We start from the raw sequence: 18912 nt of genomic DNA on the forward strand, positions 1-18912 counted from the left end.
AAATGTTAATTTCCCCAAAGTAGGAGGTCCGAGGACCCAGCATAACTAAGGTTCTGTTTAACAAATGACAAGACATCAATTTCCATAAGGTTTGTGGTCCGAGGACTACATTTAACCAAGTTTCTGTTTGATTCTTGAGAATAGTAACTTCAAATGTTAATTTCCCCAAAGTAGGAGGTCCAAGGACCCAGCATAACTAAGGTTCTGTTTAACAAATGACAAGACATCAATTTCCACAAGTTTGTGGTCCGAGGACTACACTTAACCAAGTTTCTGTTTGATTCTTGAGAATAGTAACTTCAAATGTTAATTTCCCCAAAGTTGGAGGTCTGAGGACCCGGCATAACTAAGGTTCTGTTTAACAAATGACAAGACATCAATTTTCACAAGGTTTGTGGTCCGAGGACTACACTTAACCAAGTTTCTGTTTGATTCTTAAGAATAGTAACTTCAGATGTTAATTTTCCCAAAGTAGGAGGTCCGAGGACCCGGCATAACTACGGTTCTGTTTAACAAATGACAAGACATCAATTTCCACAAGGTTTGTGGTCCAAGGACTACACTTAACCAAGTTTCTGTTTGATTCTTAAGAATAGTAACTTCAAATGTTAATTTTCCCAAAGTAGGAGGTCCGAGGACCCGGCATAACTAAGGTTCTGTTTAACAAATGACAAGACATCAATTTCCACAAGGTTTGTGGTCTGAGGACTACACTTAACCAAGTTTCTGTTTGATTTTTGAGAATAGTAACTTCAAATGTTAATTTTCCCAAAGTAAGAGGTCCGAGGACCCGACATAACTAAGGTTCTGTTTAACAAATGACAAGACATCAATTTCCACAAAGTTTGTGGTCTGAGGACTACACTTAACCAAGTTTCTGTTTGATTCTTGAGAATAGTACCTTCAAATGTCAGAGGTACTTATAACTTTGAAATGTTAACTGACAAAAGCACATTTTATTAATAATAATACCTTCTAAGATTATTTACATTCCATGGGCGTGGTACAATTCTTTCATCTAGGTCAGCTAGTCGATATGACCCTATGCCTGCTACTGAACCAATGCGATAGGGGCCTTCCCAGTTGGGTCCTAGCTTACCCTAAGCTGGGTTCCTAGAAGTGCCTACAACTTTTCTTAGTACAAGATCACCAGGTGCAAGTGGCCTTAGCTTCACGTGGGCATCATATCCCCGTTTTAGCTTTTGTTGATAGTATGCCATTTGGACCATCGCTGCCTCGCGTCGTTCCTCAAGTAAATCAAGACCTTTCTCCAGGAGTCCATTGTTATTCTCCGGGTTAAAAGAGCTCGTCTTTAGGGTGGGAAAACCAGATTCCAGAGGTATCACTGCCTCGACTCCATAAGTCATAGAGAACGGCGTTTCTCCCGTGGACCTGCGTGGTGTGGTCTGATACGTCCACAGAACATGAGGGAGCTCTTCTACCCATCTGCCTTTCGCATCGTCCAACCTTTTCTTAAGCCCACTGACTATGACCTTGTTAACGGCCTCGGCTTGCCCATTTCCCTGAGGATAAGCTGGGGTGGAGTATCTATTTATGATACCCATGTCACCACAATATTGCCTAAAGGCCTTGCTGTCAAATTGAACGCCATTGTCTGAGATAAGTGTGTGTGGTATACCGAATCTAGTGACAATATTTTTCCAGAAAAAATTTCTTGGAATCAACATCTCTGATATTTGCTAAGGGCTCGGCCTCAACCCATTTAGTGAAATAGTCTGTTCCCACAAGAAGCCACCTTTTGTTTCCTGCAGCTCTCGGAAATGGCCCCACTATGTCCAAGCCCCACTGTGCAAAAGGCCAAGGACTGGAGAGAGGGTTGAGAACCCCTCCAGGTTGATGAATATTAGGGGCGAACCTCTGGCATTGATCACATTTTCTAGCATAGTCCTGAGACTCCCTCTGCATATTGGGCCACCAATAACCCTGAGTCAGAGCCCTATGGGCTAAGGACCTTCCCCCAGTGTGGCTTCCACAAATCCCTTCATGCAGTTCCTCGAGAAGTGCTTCCGTTGATTCAGGGTGCACACACAACAAGTACGGTCCTGAGAAGGAGCGTTTGTACAGTTTCTGGTCCTTGGACAACCAAAAACGTGGCGCCTTTCGACGTATCTTATCGGCTTCAGACTTGTCTTCAGGAAGAATATCATTCTTAAGAAAAGATATGACCGGGTCAATCCAACTAGGTCCAGGCCTTATTAGATGGATGCGGGCCGCCTTGGCGAGGGTAAGAGTTGGCTCTAGCAAGTCCTCCACAAGGATAACCCTGGGCAAACCCTGAGCCGAGGACGTTGCTAACGTAGCCAAAGAATCGGCATGGGTGTTTCCACTCCTAGAGATGTGAGTTAAGACAAATGAGTCAAATTCTGCTTGCTGACGCTTGACCTGGGTCAAATATTCCTGCATTCTTGGGTCCCTAGCCTCCATGGTCCCCATGACCTGGTCGACCACTAACTGAGAGTCCGAGAACGCATGGACTTCCTTTCCACCCATCTTATGTAACATGTTCATGCCTACCAGAACTGCTTCATACTCGGCTTCATTATTAGTAGCCGAGAATGACAGCCTTAGAGATTTTTCGAAGACAATTCCCTCAGGGGATATCAGGACAAGTCCGACACTAGACCCTCTCTGATTAGCTGCCCCATCCACATACATTTTCCAAGTCGAAGGCACTGTGGCTGTGATCACCCCAACTGATTTTCCATCGATGTGTGCTTCTTCTAGAGTTTCTTCTAGCAATGGCTCAGTAAACTTTGTCACCAAGTCAGCGAGGACCTGGCCCTTCACTGAGGTGCGGGGCCTGTATTTAAGGTCAAAGGCTCCCAAGATGGTTCCCCACTTTGCCACCCTGCCAGAATAATCGGCGCTGCGTAACACTGCCTTGAGAGGCAATTGGGTCAGGACCACCACCGTGTGGGACTGGAAATAATGAGGGAGCTTCCGCGTGGCATGGACTATGGCTAGAAGCGCTTTCTCCAAGAGTATGTAGCGCACCTCGGCCTCATTCAAAGACTTACTAACATAGTAGACCGGTCTTTGCACCCCGCTTTCATTCCTGATAAGGACTAGGCTGACCGCGTGTACGGCCACTGCCAGATAAGCAAACAAGACCTCGTCCGTCTCGGGGCGAGACAAGATGGGTGGCCGAGAAAGATATTGCTTAAGCTGCTGGAAAGCTAACACGCAGTCCTCGATCCATTGAAACCCTTTCCACTTATTCAACAATTGGAAGAAAGGACGGCATCGGTCAGCTGACCGAGAGATAAACCTATTCAATGCGGCAATCATCCCAGTCAATTTCTGGATTTCTTTCGGGTTACGAGGCGGTTTCAAATCTTGAATAGCCTTAACCTGCATTGGGTTCACCTCTATGCCTCTGTGAGTAATCATGTATCCCAAAAACTTTCCGGACACCACGCCGAAAGAGCATTTTGAGGCGTTGAGGCGCAGCCTGTACTTTCTTAGCACCTGGAAGGTGTCGGCTAGATCTTTGACGTGCGAAGGTATTGTTTTGCTCTTTACCACCATATCGTCTACATACACCTCAATAGTCTTCCCCAGTTGCTGTTCGAACATCCTAGTCATCATTTTTTGGTAAGTAGCCCTAGCATTTTTCAACCCAAATGGCATGACCTTATAGTGGTAGTTCCCCGTTGGAGTAATGAAAGCAGTCTTTTCTTGATCCTCCAACGCCAGGGGAATCTGATGGTAACCCTGGAAGGCATCCAAAAAACTCATCCGAGGATGTCCGACAGTAGCATCCACTAGTTGATCAATACGTGTCATTGGGAACGAGTCCTTGGGGAAGGCCTTGTTCAAATCGGTGAAGTCCACACATACTCTCCACATCCCATTCTTCTTTTTAACCACAACCGTATGCGCCAACCATTCGGGGTAGAAAACTTCTTTAATAGCCCCAACCCTCTTAAGTTTGAGCACCTCTTCCTTTACAGCCTCGGAATGTTCTTTGGAAGAACGCCGAGGTGGCTGCCTTCTCGGAACAATGGCAGGGTTGACATTCAAACGATGGCAAATGAAGCTCGGATCTACGCCTGGAGCCTCATACGGGTCCCACGCAAAAACATCAATATTGTCCTTCAGAAATTCCAACAATTCCATTTTCTCCTAGTGAGGCAAACGTATGCCGACTTGGAAGAACCTCTCCGGATCATCGGCTATCAAAAACTTCTCTAACTCCTCACAATGAGCCTTCTCTCCTGTCATCAATCCAGATGCATCAGGAGCTGTTAACTGCTATAAGTCTTTGGTGACCAGAGCCGAAGATTCGGCTTCCGTCTGGTGCAGCACTGCAGCCGATATGCATTGCTTGGCCACCGATTGGCTGCCGAGGACCTCTTCAACACATTCCCCCGAGGGGAACTTAACCTTAACATGCAAGGTAGAGGAGACAGCTCCAAGAGCGTGCAGCCATGGCCTGGCGAGGATGGCTATATATGGAGAGTACGCGTCAACTACAATGAAATCCACCTCAACCGTTTCTGAGCCGGATTGAACGGGCAAACGGATCTGTCCTTTCGGCACAACGGCTCTCCCTTCGAAGCTTATAAGCGGCGAGTCATAAGGAGTAAGATCTTCCAGCTTCAATCTCAACCCTTAAATAGATCAGGGTACATGATATACCGCACCGCCGCACGATCTATCATCACCCTCCTCACATCATAGTTCCCTATCCTAAGCGTAACTACAAGAGCATCGTCATGGGGTTGGATAGTCCCTATCTTATCCTCGCTCGAAAATCCCAAGACGGGAAAATTCAGCTTCACCTCTTCGGCTGCAGCCGTACTCCTCGGCTCGAGGATGTGAAACTGCCATCACCCTGGTGGGACCCGAGCCGATCCTGCCAGGTGCAGCAAAAATAACATTAATTGTTCCTAAAGCCGGCCGAGATGAACTACTCCTTTGATTGTTCGAGCCAGATTGACCGCCCTGTCCACCAAGTTGACACAAGTGCTGCTTTAGTTTCCCTTCACTGACCAGCTGCTCCAAGTGGTTCCAAAGGGTACGATAGTTCTCGGTAGTGTGGCCCACATCCTGGTGGTACTGACAAAAAAGGTTCTGATTCCTCTTTGCAGGGTCTCCTGCCATCTTACCAGGCCATCTGAAGAAGGGCTCCTTACGAACTTTCTCCAGCAACTGATGTACTGGTTCTCGAAACACAGTGTTCACGGCCTGAGGCGCTGCCGAGCTGGACTGCCCAACGTAATCTCGCCTCGGCTTGTTGTTGTGGTACCTGTCCAACCTGAAATCCCTTCTCTCCTGTAGGATAACCTTCTCCTTACCCTTTCCTTGTTGTTGGTCTTCCTCCACTCTCTTGTACTCGTCAATTCGGTCCATGAGGTGACGTACGCTGCGGACGGGCTTCTTAGTCAAAGACTTTCTCAGGTCGTGATCAGTAGGAAGACCTACCTTAAAGGTATTGAGCGCCACCTCATCAAAGTCGCCATCTATTTCATTAAACATCTCCTAGTAACGGTCGGAGTATGCTTTCAACGTCTCCCCATCCCTCATAGTCATGGATAACAACGAGTCCAATGGCCGAGGTACTCTGCTACACGTGATGAACCGCGAAGAGAATGCTCTAGTGAGCTCCCCAAACGAACCTATAGACCCCGATTTAAGGCCGTTGAACCACCTCATAGCAACAGGTCCCAAGCTAGAGGGGAAGACTTTACACATCAAAGCCTCATTATGAGAGTGTACCGCCATCCTCTGGTTAAAGTGACTCACGTGCTCCACCGGATTAGTCCGGCCATTGTAGATGGTGAAGTTAGGCTGGGTGAACACCTGGGAAGCTTCCCTTTCTCAATCCTCCGTGAAAATGGGGATTTGGAGAGTTGGTGTAACGCCCGACTCATAGTCTCGTTCCCTAAGCCCCTAGAAGGAAGCTTCTTGCGTCTGCGAGCTGGCTGGTCGTCCTCCTCACAAGAGGACATTGCGCTGGGGGGTGAGCATGACCTTGAGCTATAACTACCTCCCCGGGCTTCCTCTGAAGAAGGATCAGATGAGGACGGCAAAGGCTTACGTCTGGCGCGGCGTAGCTTTCTTTTCAAACGACCAATCTCCCTCTACATGGCCCTAGCACCATCCTCGTGGGTGGTGCTACCCCCGCCCTGAGTATGGCTAATCCTGGGGTATTCTGTATGGACACTTCCCTCACGATCCCTTTGACGCTCAAGGCGCTCGAAATGATCCTCCGATTGTAACCCCTGTGATTCTGCATGGTGAGAACCTAGGCCTGCCATGGTATCCCAACCTTTTCTAGACTAGATTTCCCACAGATGGCACCAATTGTAAGTGCACAATCGCACCTGGACCCAAAGACAATCACGGGCTCAAGCCCAATGAGCCTTAAACAATGAAATTTGTAGAGTGTGGGCTTGAAATCTAGGTTAGAAGTACTGGAAACTTGATAACAGACTAAAAAGTTACAAACACTTGTAAATAATAAACAATAATGACAAATAGACCTCCTCGGACGTGAACCGAGGACTACTTTTGTATTATTTCTCTTTCTTTCTTAAAGGTTACAATTCTTCTTCTTTTTTTCTTTTGTTTCTCGATCCCCCCTCCCTTTGGCCTTTACCCCCTTTAAATACTTCCTTCGTTGATGCCTTTTGGCTAGTGACTAGAAGTTTCAGCCCTACTGTTCAGGGGTCACTTCCCCATTAATGCGGCCAAGAAGGTAGATGCAGAGTCTTTAATGCGAAGGTGGCAGCCTTTGCTCTTGATATTTTCTTTAACACTGGTGCATCGAGAAGGTTCAGGGTTTCCCCCTTTAACCATTAGTCTTTCTAGAGTTGTGCTTTGACCTTCATAATGAAGCTTTGAATTCTCTTGGGCTTGTCCGAGGAGAAACTCGTCCTCGGCTGCACCCTCGGACCCTTGGCGTATGGGCCAATTCGTAAAGTTCAATTCTGGAGCAGGTCGGCCCTCCATGCTACAGTCCAAAGGCCCATATGCCCACTTGAGCCAGTTTACTCCTCACACATCCCATTACAATTACTAGTATTAAAGCATTCATATCAGCCTCCTCAATTGTTTAGCCGAATTAATCCAAAAAACTCTACTTTTTTTTCTAGTTTAGCTATCTATTTTTCTCACACAAATGCATCAGCCTCAATAATTTTGTCTTTTTCTTTTCTTTTTCTCTTTATTCACCTGCCAAGTGCCAATTGTCACTCTCATCTCATCCATTTTAATCTGCACCACAATATTTCACTATACAAAGTTTAATCTGCACCACAAAATCATAAAAAGATCTCCACTCCATAATTATATAATATACTTCTCCTATTTTTCTTTCTTCCTCTTTAGTTATTTATTTCATTCTTCCCAGTTCACACCTTTCTTCTTTTTTCTTTCCTTCACTATACCAGCTTATGCAACAATACTTCTAAAGAGTAGAGATAGGAGAGTATTGTCTTCATTTTGTAAAATTACTTTCCTTTTTTTTTTCTCTCATATCGCTCTCTCTTTTCCATCATTGAAGGAAAAAAAAAAACCTAAGCTACTCGACCACCTGCATTTCTAGTGCTCTTTCTAAGTTCATGTCCCCCCTTGCCAAGATCATGTGGATCATGGAATTTGGTCTAGAAAGGGGAATCTAATTGTCAATGGCTAGCCACCCGTAGCCTTCACCATCACACCCACATCCCAAATTTCAAAATCTCCCAAAGTATAAACCCTAACTTCAAAATCTCCCAAGTAGAACTGTCTTTGTCAATCACCACCAATGGTACCATCACAGGCAGTGGACAATGGAAAAGTAACAACAACGAACAACCAAACACAACCTAATCACCTGACCCATAACCCAAGCCTAGCCAAAAAATCCAAACCTATAAACCAATCGGAAGTCAACATTATGAATCACCAAATCAAGCCAAAGAATCCTTACCCATAAACCAAATCAAACGAAATCTTAATCACATATCAAATTCATAAAGCATTGTTGATACCCATCTTTGCGACAAATTTTTGTACAAGCCCGATTCATGTATTGTATTATACTTTATTCTTTTAAGCATAGCCCAATTCCATATAACATATTGTGGAAATTGAGAAAGTGTGGTTTGGAGGTTATGAGTTAATTTTTTTTTTTTCGAACCTTTTGCATGAGCCGAGCCTATGCAAGCTACCAAGTGGACAAGGGACACTAGTAGCACCTCAAGCTCATGGAGGAGGTCTTGTACTCAAAATTTTCACCCCAAATAAGCTTTTGTGCTCTAGCTAATTGTGGCCTAACTTTTTTGCTCTACACTTTCTTTCTTTTTTTTTGCCTAAAGCACATAGTTGACCCTAAGCGGCTGACCTTGTCAACTACAACAACCAAATGCAAACTCCAAGGACTTGCCATGCCTAAGAAACATCAGCCCATGAATTTAGACCACTTCATTTCCCAAATTATGCAAAAGCAAGCCAAACTTTTTACCCAATCAAAGCAAATCTAACCACAACCACTTTGATTGATACCTTGGGGCTTAAAGCCTCTTTTATTGACCAAAAACCAATCACTAAGAGCATCCCCAAACTCAATACAAAAGGCCTCCATCATATTCAAAAGGAGGCTATCACATTTTACCCACAATAGCCGAAACTTTAAATTAAAAGCTCATTCAGCTAGCAATGATTCTCACAATCTCGAAGCTTGGGGTGGAAGTATGGGTGAAGGGAACTTCTCTCTCTTCCTTATGACCTTTCTTAATTTCTTCTTCTTGCTGATTGTGGGTCAAAATTTCAAAGCTGTTGTGTTTTTATGCATTTTTTAGCATTTTAGTTATTGGCATTTTGTTTTCTCTCTTGTTAAAGTATTATTAGCCTCTATTTACTAAATATTAGAATTTTAGGTTTAATACTCTTCACAAATAATTACTTCTAAAAAAACCCAAGGGGATATTTGGGCTGTTTTCACATTTTTGGCCCGTCGCAAAAACGTTACCCAACAACCATATCAAAGCGTAAAGCAACACAAACCAAGATCAAACACAACCTAGCCATTTGACCTGGATCTAAAAATATAGTCGCGGAACAGTCATCATAGATTATCACAACCCAAACACTAGTTATGGTGTCTTCCACTCCGACTGGATTTGTTCAAGGAGCTCGGCCATGGAGGTTTGATTTGAAGGATGAGAGAGAGAGAGAGAGAGAGAGAGAGAGAGAGAGAGCTGAAAGCAGAAAAATAAATTTTTGGCTTTGGCGAGGAAAGTGTCTCGCCACATCTAGTGTGACATTAGTCCTCACTAAGTTTTTTGTACTAGTTTAGTTAGACTAATGCATGAGTTTTTTGAGTCTTTAGTTATGTATTTGCTGAAATATTAAAATAGCCACACTAATGTGAATGTTCTTAATAGTAGTAACAGTAGTAAACTCTGCATTTTACTTTTCCAACAAGGCAGTAATAAAATTGCATGACAAAGAACTAAAATAAATATACTGTTTAATAACGCCAAACAAACAAAAGATCAAATGTTTAACAGTCAAATAGCATCAATTTCTCCGCCCACATATTATAAGACATTCTGTCAGCTGTGATTAAGTAAAAAGGGAGACTTGAAAATGTTAACTACAAATCAATGAGAAACCAATTTGTGCGATAATCATCAATTAATTATTACTAGTTCCTGAATTGCAGGGGACAGTCAGCCGGATTGAACTGCTTTCCAAACCTTGATCCACTCTACCATAGCTTCAGCAGCACGAACAAACATTGGATTCGACTGTCCCAGCTGCTCCTTCACAATTTTTGCCAATTCAACCACACAATCCTCAGCTGTAACTGCAGATCGCGGCAACCTGACTGCCTGAAAGAAAGGCACCACTTCCTCCATCAGCTTTACTCCTTCCCATTCCTTTTTCAAACTTTCTATGGCATTACCTCTTTCGTTCCTCCAGACATAAGGCAGTCCACTCTTCACACCGAGCCCCATGTGATCAGATATAACCTTAACACACATTCCAGACCATATATCTTCCATTGTTTCCCACCTAAACTTTCCTTCCCCGGCCAACTTCAAAGCAGGAATCAAAGCAGGCCCCACCAGCTCACGATCAAAAGCAATGTTGATTCCACTTAAAGGCAGCATAGCCCTTACAGGCACAGTCAGAACAGCATCCACATATCGAGAATTCCTCAGTTCTGGCTTGAGGGCTTGTGTTGGTGCATCATAGTCTGCTAGATTGAGCCACAGCCCACATGACAATGCACATGTCACTCCTTCCCTCAGGCTAAATGGATAACCACGAACGAAATCTGCTCCTTTCCGGTAAGGATCATAGAGTGTATTGAAAAAGAAGGGGGTGGCTGGAGTTATGAGGTTGGTAATATGCTGGGCCACAATATCTACTAAAGAGCCTTCATTGTCCTTAGCTGGAATGCAATCATCATCAATTGAAATGACGTATTTCTTCCGGGACATAAGATAACCAAAATACCTGCACGAGTAACCTGAAAAGAGAATGGAAGTAGATGAACCCACAACTTGATCTATGTCAGACCTAGTGTAAACATCAACGTTAAAGCCTTCTGGTATTTGGATCTCTCCTGAGAGATCAGGGTCTTTGACAATTATCAGGTGGAATTGGGAGAAAACAGGTCTCCACTCATTCATGAACGTTGTCAGGTCAGAGTGAAGTGCTCCAATCACAATGTCAACCTCATCGTCCATGATATTTGCTTGAGACATCCTTCAAGGCTTATAACCAAACAATAATCCAAAACTATAATATTTTTGGCCTCCTCAGTCCTCAGAGCAGCTAATGTTTAGGCTAACAAACTTTTAAGTGTGTGCACACAATTCAAAAACTAACTTAAAATTTTTCAGAACATCCTGCCAAGAGATAATAATGGGTCAGAATAGTCCAGCTCAAAATTTAGTAAAGGACAGTATGGAATAATATGCTGACTTACTTGTAGGAAGTACAGGGGTGTGGATATGTTGGATTTTTAGACCATCAATGAATGAAAGGACTTCATCATTGCCAGTTGCCAAGAAAAGCTTCAAGAGTTTTTCATTCAGTTTTCCAGCTTGCAACGTTCTCTGTCCATCATAAAAGTACTATAAGGATTTTGACAATTACCCAACAAAATATCAAAGACAAAGGTGAGGGCCACATATGATACTGCATATGAGCTAAACAATCAAGACATAGACACAATGTGCAAAAGAAGTTCCATATACTCATATCTCAGGCTAGAAACCAGGATCATAACTACACTATAGATCATCACGTGTCAAATTTAATAGCCTGGCAGTTCCATTATGTGGAAAAATAAACTCTATATTGTGCATAACATGGAAATATATCAGAGAATAACTAACACATCTGTATCAAACACCAAACAGGTAGAAGAATGGCAAATCTGGCTTATCAAAAAACGTAAACAGGAAAGCAGTACAGCAGGTGAAATTAACCAGGAGACAGTGCAGGTGCTAATGTATTGAAAATATTTAACAGCAAGTACGGCAGTGAGTAGTCACAAAAAATTCCTCTTCTTTCTAGATATAAAAATACATCACAATACCATATTTATCACTTAATGACAAAAACAGTTAACAGAAAGGAAGAAACATTCGAAGAAGTTTGGAGACCCTACAAAAGAAGTAGAAAGCTTGCGTTTTGAGAAAGGAAAAAACAAAATCGTATTGTGAATGATTTTTTTATTTTTCCGTATTGTGTATCGTAAGATACACAAACACTTAATGAAATTTATAAAAAATTATAGATATACATATATAAAGGGTATATTCATTATAAATTTTGAATATAATCAACTAATGGCTAATTTATTCATCACTTATGTAATAATATTTAACAAGCTAACTAAATAAATCAAACTAGCACATGCTTATAACATACGCATTTAAATTGCTTAAATTCAAAAGTGATAATATATTACAAATGACTCAAAGATAATAATTTATTTTCATTATATTGGTTAATCAACCTTATTTTGCAAACTTATTTCTACATTAAAATTTTCTTCATTGTCATTAACATTTACTATCTCTTCTTATTCTTTTTATTTTAATAATTTTAAAATTTTCTTTTTGTCATTCTAGATTCTTGGACTTAGAACAATATTGACAAAAATAAATAAATAAATTATATTATCAATTAATATTTTATTTATAGTATAAAAAATAAATTTGTAAATATTAAAGTAAAGTGTAAGTGTATGCTGTATAGTCCAAAGTTTGTAGAAGAAAGAGAGAAGAAGAAAAAACTAATGATTATTTTATTTTATTAGGTTAAATTAAGTAACCTAATAATTTTGTGTTTAAAACAAGTCTAAATTCTTGTTAGATTAAAATAAAAGTACAAATTTTAACAAAAAATCTCATTTTAAAACATTTATCTATGTCCCGTATGATACATACAATTTTACGATACAATACGATTTATACGATACACATAGTGTATTGCACAATTCATGAGTACTTATGATACGCTGATACGATACGGAACTTTTTACACATGATACGTATTGTGTATCGTATGATACTGACAACTATGCATAACAGGTAGAAGAGTGGCAAATCTGGCTTATCAGAAAACGTAAACAGGAAAGCAGTACAGCAGGTGAAATTAACCAGGAGACTGCAGGTGCTGATGTATTGAAAATATTTAACAGCAAGGACGGCAGTGAGTAGTCACAAAAAATTCCTCTTCTTTCTAGACATAAAAATACATCACAATACCAGATTTATCACTTAATGACAAAAACAGTTAACAGAAAGGAAGAAACATGCAAAGAAGTTTGGAGGCCCTACAACAGAAGTAGAATCTTGTATTTTGCGAAAGGAAAAAACAAAACGAAATAATACTAATTTAAAGACTAAACCAAAACTATAACAAAACTCTAACCGCAGGGACAGGAGTTAGTAGCAGCAATAATCAAAAAATTTTGTTTTTAATTAATTGAGGTTGTCAACAAGTCTCTGTTTTTTTTTTTTCTCAAACCAAATATTTGCTCCAAACAAATGAGCTATTTCAACAGCTTTTGATAACATAAATAAAAATGGTCATCTGCACTAGTTTTGCATTGTACATAGCTTTCATGTAAGATATTGCTGAAATCTCAAACTTCTTGCCACATTCTCTCTGGTTTGAATAATGATCTAGCCATGTAACTGGTACACTAGCCTATAACAGGCTCAAATTTTTTGACTTGTTACTTTGTGATCAAAAATAAGAATCAAACCCAAGTCTCAGCCCAATATCTCATTGGTTAAATACTTCCACAAGTCCTGCCACCATTTCCTACTCTCTAGAAAAATAAACGGTTTCTTGCAATACAATTAGGTTAGAAAAACTTCAACTTGATCATATAGGTTTTAAGGTTTTGAATTTCCCCTCTTTTTTTTCTCTTTCCTGTTAGCAGTTGAACCTAAACCTACCCAAATACCTTACCCTATCACAGCCTGAGTCTGAGGCCTATGTTTTTAGCATTAATATTCCCCCAAATGCATTGTTTTCCATTACGTTTCAAAAGTGTTTAAAATAATGTTTTATCTTTTATCTGAACAAAAACAAATTAATGAGATAGCAGACCATCCAAATGGGGACAACGGAAACTGATACAAACATCAAGTCAGTACTTGAGTAAACCAAGATGGATAGATAATCACCGATATATCCACACACGCGCGCACGCACACACGCACACACACACACACAAAAAAAAAGGGAGATTGGAAAACGAGGTGACTGAGTATGGCCCAAGGGATACAAGGTATACATATACATATACATATACAAACATATATATATATATATATATATATATATATATATATATATATATATATATATATTAGGCTTAAAAAAATGATTAAAGAAAGATTACAATCAAGTACACAGGTTGTGTACTCAAAGGCAACTAGAAAATACAATAATATAGGAACACGAGTAAATAAGAGAGAATGACCACCAAACGTAGCCATCAAATCATACAAGGCACATAAAAAAAATCATCTTAAAATCCATCATGGTTCATTCGACTCCTTCAAACATCAAACAATTGCCTTCTTTCTAGATGGTCCACATAAAGCACAAAGGGATCACATTCCAAACATCACCTGATAAATAAACGATCATCCAAAAAGCTTAAACTATTAGAAAATTGTGAATTTTATCATTTAACCATAATTCTAACATCACTATTCCCATGTCTGGCAAACCGCCCCTTCCAACGAGACAACATATCAACTAACCTCATAAGCATGACCCATTGCACCCCAAATAAACATAACACCAGAGACCAGAACTCTCCACGAATATCGCATTGTAAAAGCAAATGATCAATTGATTCTCCATCCTTCTTCCACATACAACACCATTCCACAACAATTATATTCCTTTTCATAAGTTATCTTATGTCAGGATTTTCCCTACAGCCATTGTCAAGGTATAGAAAACTACTTTACTGGCAGCTTGGACACTCCAAATACCTTTCCATGTAAGAGATTTCACTGTCTTGTACACAGCTCTCTATAGATGGATTTTAGCCATTTTAACTCAAATGATCTTCTTGTTAACCTCGAATTGTTTGATCTTCAGCATTTCTATTAACCTTTATGGAGTAAATGAGATTAAGGAAATCTGTTAAAACATCCATCTGCCAATCCTATAGCTCTAATAAACATGGCATCCCAGAGATGATTAGCATTCCAACACATAGTCTGCCAAATAGAGCTTGGCTAAGCGATACCAAACTCCTTATGCCCAAACCTCCTGGTATGCAAATCTTCTTCCAATTGACAAGATGGTACTTAAATTCACCTACTAACACCCCCCCCCCCCCCGGCCCCCATAGAAAATCTCTTTGCATCTTTTCAATCCACATAGCCAGAGAAGTAGGAATAGGAAAATGAGAGAAAATATGAAGTGTACTCTTTATTTAAGTAAGCCTACCTCCTTTTGAAAGATATAGCTTCCTCCAACCCACTAATCAGTGTTCCATCTTTTCCAAAATAGGGTTCAAAATTTCTCTAGTTTTTAAAAACTAGAACCTAGAGGCAACCCTAAGTATTTTAATGATAGATTGGAAATTTTTCATCAAAGGATCTAAGCCAAAGCTTCCACATCTACTACATTACCAAACGACACAAGTTCAAATTTTCCCAAATTTATTTATGATCCAAAAATTGCCTCAAGACACAATAGCAAACATTTTAAATATGAAGTTGCTCAAGGTATATGTCACCAAAGATCAACGTATCATCTGTAAATAGGAGGTGAAACACCCCAATTTGATCACAAGAAGTGCTGCACGCCTGTGTACCTTTATTTATTTATTTATTTATTTAATAAATCACTAGTTCTTTAATGGCTCATTTGGATAGGTGGATTTGGATAATCCATACTCAAGCCAATGTCTCAAATTCAAATCCTAAGGTTAAATGTTGGAAAGGGTATTGATTTGGATTTGGGTAAAGTCCATAATGGATTTTGAGTGCCCAAATCAATCGATTCCAAATTGTGTCTAAACTCATGTTACCAATGGAAATGGACTGCATGGCCATTATGAAAACAAAATCAAACATGAAGGGCGAAGAGCCAAAATAAAAATCTCATAACGTAAAGGGACAAAATGAAAACCACCCCAAACTTTAAGGGGTCAAAAACGTACTATAGTCTAAAAAGAATATGTTCTTGTATTTTTACATTTAAAGAGGGTGTCCACAATTGGATCTACAGAAGGTTATCAAGACCAAATAGCAAGTTCAAACTAAAGATCAAAAAATTGTTTGAAACTAAAAGAAATTGAATCTATAATGAGTTCATTTATTAAAAAGAACAGAATTTGATATGAGTTAAACCATCAACAAAACCTTTTGATTTGAAGTAATAAATTTGGGCATGCAAAACAAAGTTTGAAGGGTTACACTTGATCTTAGCCAAAAAGCCAAAGAGTTGCAAACAACTACCAAATAAATTTCTTATTTACAATTACACTTGCACCCAGTAGGTCTTGAACCCACAACCTTAGTCTCCGACTCGCTCTGACATGAGGAAGTGGTGCCATTTGAGCTAGAGCTCATTGACAAGTAACAAATAATTACAATTGGTCTTTCAAAGAACAAGTTTATTTTTCAGTTCCATTCTCCATTTCCAACTAATGTTGAAAATAAAAGTAGTTAATATTTCACAGCGACAAAGGACCAGTAATTAGTATGGCACGGAAGATATAGGGAAAGCACTATTTAATAATGGGATAAACCAACATACTGTTACTCCCTCACTTCTTTTTGCAACTTTATATCGCACACTTCTCATAAACCAAAGCCAAATAGTTCCACAAAAGGAAAGCAAATATTTGAGAAAAAAAATAAAAAAATTTAATAATGGCTCTGCATTATATTCAATTAAAAAAATATACAATTCAAAAACAACTCGAATTACTAGTCCTAAGCAGTTTCTTCAACAAGAGGTAATCCATAAGTATAGCACATAAGGTTAAAACAAAAGAGAGGTGGATATAGGATCAGAAATCACAACTCTACAGTCCTCAGTGCAATTATGACAGTAATTGTACAAAAGAAACTTTTTATTCAGATATCAAATAGTGAAGGTACAGGCTATTGTGATGATCCTGGTGTCCGCCACGAAAAAAAAGAGAGGGGGTGGGGGGGGGGGGATTCAACAATTCAAAAAGCATCACAAAGCAATTATACATCAGAAAATCTTTTCACAGTTTATTGAAGGAAATTCTAAGTTAGACTTATAAGCCAAAGTACCAGACACATATCATTAGAAAAACCCACAAAATGAAAGCAATCTTGATTCAAGCATTTAAATCAAAAAAATAATTTGAATATGATAATATATATGGTTTAGCACAAGTATGCCTGTATTTATGCTGCCCATAAATGATAAAACCAACTCCCAGTTTCCACTACCTGTATAAGACTACAAAACAGGCATGATAACCTGTAATGATAAATTTGATGTTGAATATGTTTATGTCATTAGACAGTCTAACGATGTGCAGGTGGTGCACTAAAATTGTAGGAAACACAATTTCTTATTTGAATAATTCCAATACCACATAAAAAGCCACAACTCTTACCTAAACTATCCTGTGTGGCAGATTCTAATTAGTTGCTTGTCACTTTCACATGAACCCACCACTAACAGTCTGCCACGTGGACAGTTATGGCAAAAGTTGTTTTTATGTGGTATTATTGTTGTATTAAATAAGATTCTAATTATGGATAAACTTAACAAAAGGAGCAATTTCAGTGGACTAGTGTTACAAGTGGACATCTAGTGAGTTTTTTTGACAATCTGCTGCTACATGGTTCTGTAGAAAGAGAGATGCGATCATCAATATTCACCCTGTTTGGGGTTTAGTGGTTGGCAATAGAAGTCGAAGGTTCTTGAAGTTTGATTTTGTTGGCAAGGGTTGTTTTTCTTTTCTATATACATTTTTAATTGGGGGATGGGGATTCAAACCTTGGATGTCTCCGTTAGAAACATCAGGCTCTTGGCTTGACAATGGATGTGTGGCCAACACAGAATCAGTTTTATTTGAAATGTTGTCTAGTTTGCCTCATGCAAACCATTTGGACCATTTGGATGGAGAGGAATTCTCAACTCTGCTGGCATTAAGCTTTAGAAAGTAATATATTTCATCTTTTTTATACTTTCATATGATCTTTTGAATTTGAAATTGTAATCTTCAGAAGCATCTCTTGTTCACATTCTACGTAAAATGAGGTTTTCCCTCTTTCTGAAAATATTTCTTATTATTTATTATTTTAAAAAAAAAGGGTCAAATCTTGACATCATGACGACCTTAAATCAGAACCAAGAACATGAATGAATATCAATAAGCTGATCAACAACTGGGCATCCACTTTCATCACAAAACAGAAAGTAACATATATCATTCCTACACACACACACACACACACACAAAGAAAAAAAGAGTGCAAGATCCACGTAACAAGAAATTATCAAATGAAATTCTGCCATAGTAAATCACAATACAAAACCTTTTCCATAGATTAACAAAACGAGAGAGGGAGAGAGAGAGAGAGAGAAACCCAGGAAGAAGAAGTTGATGGTAAAATAAAAGGTTAAAAAAAAAATTGAAAACACTTGCAATTAATTTTGGGAATGAAAATATATATTGCTCAGACGATCTGTATGAAACTCATTTGACCATATGCCTCAATCTAGATTTAAAAAATGAAAGCATACCCATAAATCTCAAAGCACCCGTTGATCCTATCAGCAGCCATGGCATCAAGAACCCCAAATCCATAAACAACCAATTTTAACTCATTCGACTCTATAGACCATGAGGAGAGGGAGTACCTACCTTGAAGAGATCGCAAAGGATGTGATCAGGGAGAGGAGAGAGATCGGAGAAGTGGGAGAGGTTGTGAAGGGCTGAGTCAATGGTGAGCGATAGTAGCGATGGCGGGGTTATCCTCATTCATCCACTCATTTATGATAATTAATGATAAATAAATATAGCTTATTCTGAATTAAAATACAGTATCTGTTTCTTACTTTCTCCAAAACGCGTAAAATTTGGAGCGATCTTTTCTTGCGGAGATTGCGGGGAATGAACAATGCACATCCTTTCAACACTGCGTTTTCTCCGTCATATATATACCCGAGAGTGAGAGTGAGCGTGAGCGTGAGAGGGAGAGGACCATGTCCATGTCTCCCCTGCAATTGCCAAATATGCAATTCCTGCAATTCTCCAATAATATAATGCCACCGATGAAAAATAACACTATCATTAGCCAACTATAAGAAAAAACAAAAATGCCACCTTTTAAACCTCCTACCCAAACGCTAGTCATTGTAATGAGCAGGTAATCAGGGCCGGCCCTAGGCTTAGGCCAATTA

At 39.7% G+C, this 18912-nt stretch overlaps 1 protein-coding gene across 1 annotated transcript; it reads right to left on the reverse strand.

Moving 5' to 3' along the window:
* Positions 1-9464: 9464 nt before the first annotated feature.
* LOC142607356 (putative UDP-arabinopyranose mutase 5) lies at positions 9465-18699 on the reverse strand. Its single transcript, XM_075778808.1, has 3 exons — positions 18374-18699; positions 10952-11081; positions 9465-10717 (listed from the first exon to the last, which is right to left on the reverse strand). The coding sequence occupies exons 1-3, from the start codon at positions 18488-18490 to the stop codon at positions 9684-9686; spliced, it is 1281 nt and encodes a 426-aa protein (XP_075634923.1). The 5' UTR covers positions 18491-18699; the 3' UTR covers positions 9465-9683.
* Positions 18700-18912: the final 213 nt, after the last annotated feature.

The sequence above is a fragment of the Castanea sativa genome, chromosome 8 (assembly GCF_040712315.1).
Source record: "Castanea sativa cultivar Marrone di Chiusa Pesio chromosome 8, ASM4071231v1".
NCBI classification, from domain to species: Eukaryota; Viridiplantae; Streptophyta; class Magnoliopsida; order Fagales; family Fagaceae; genus Castanea; species Castanea sativa.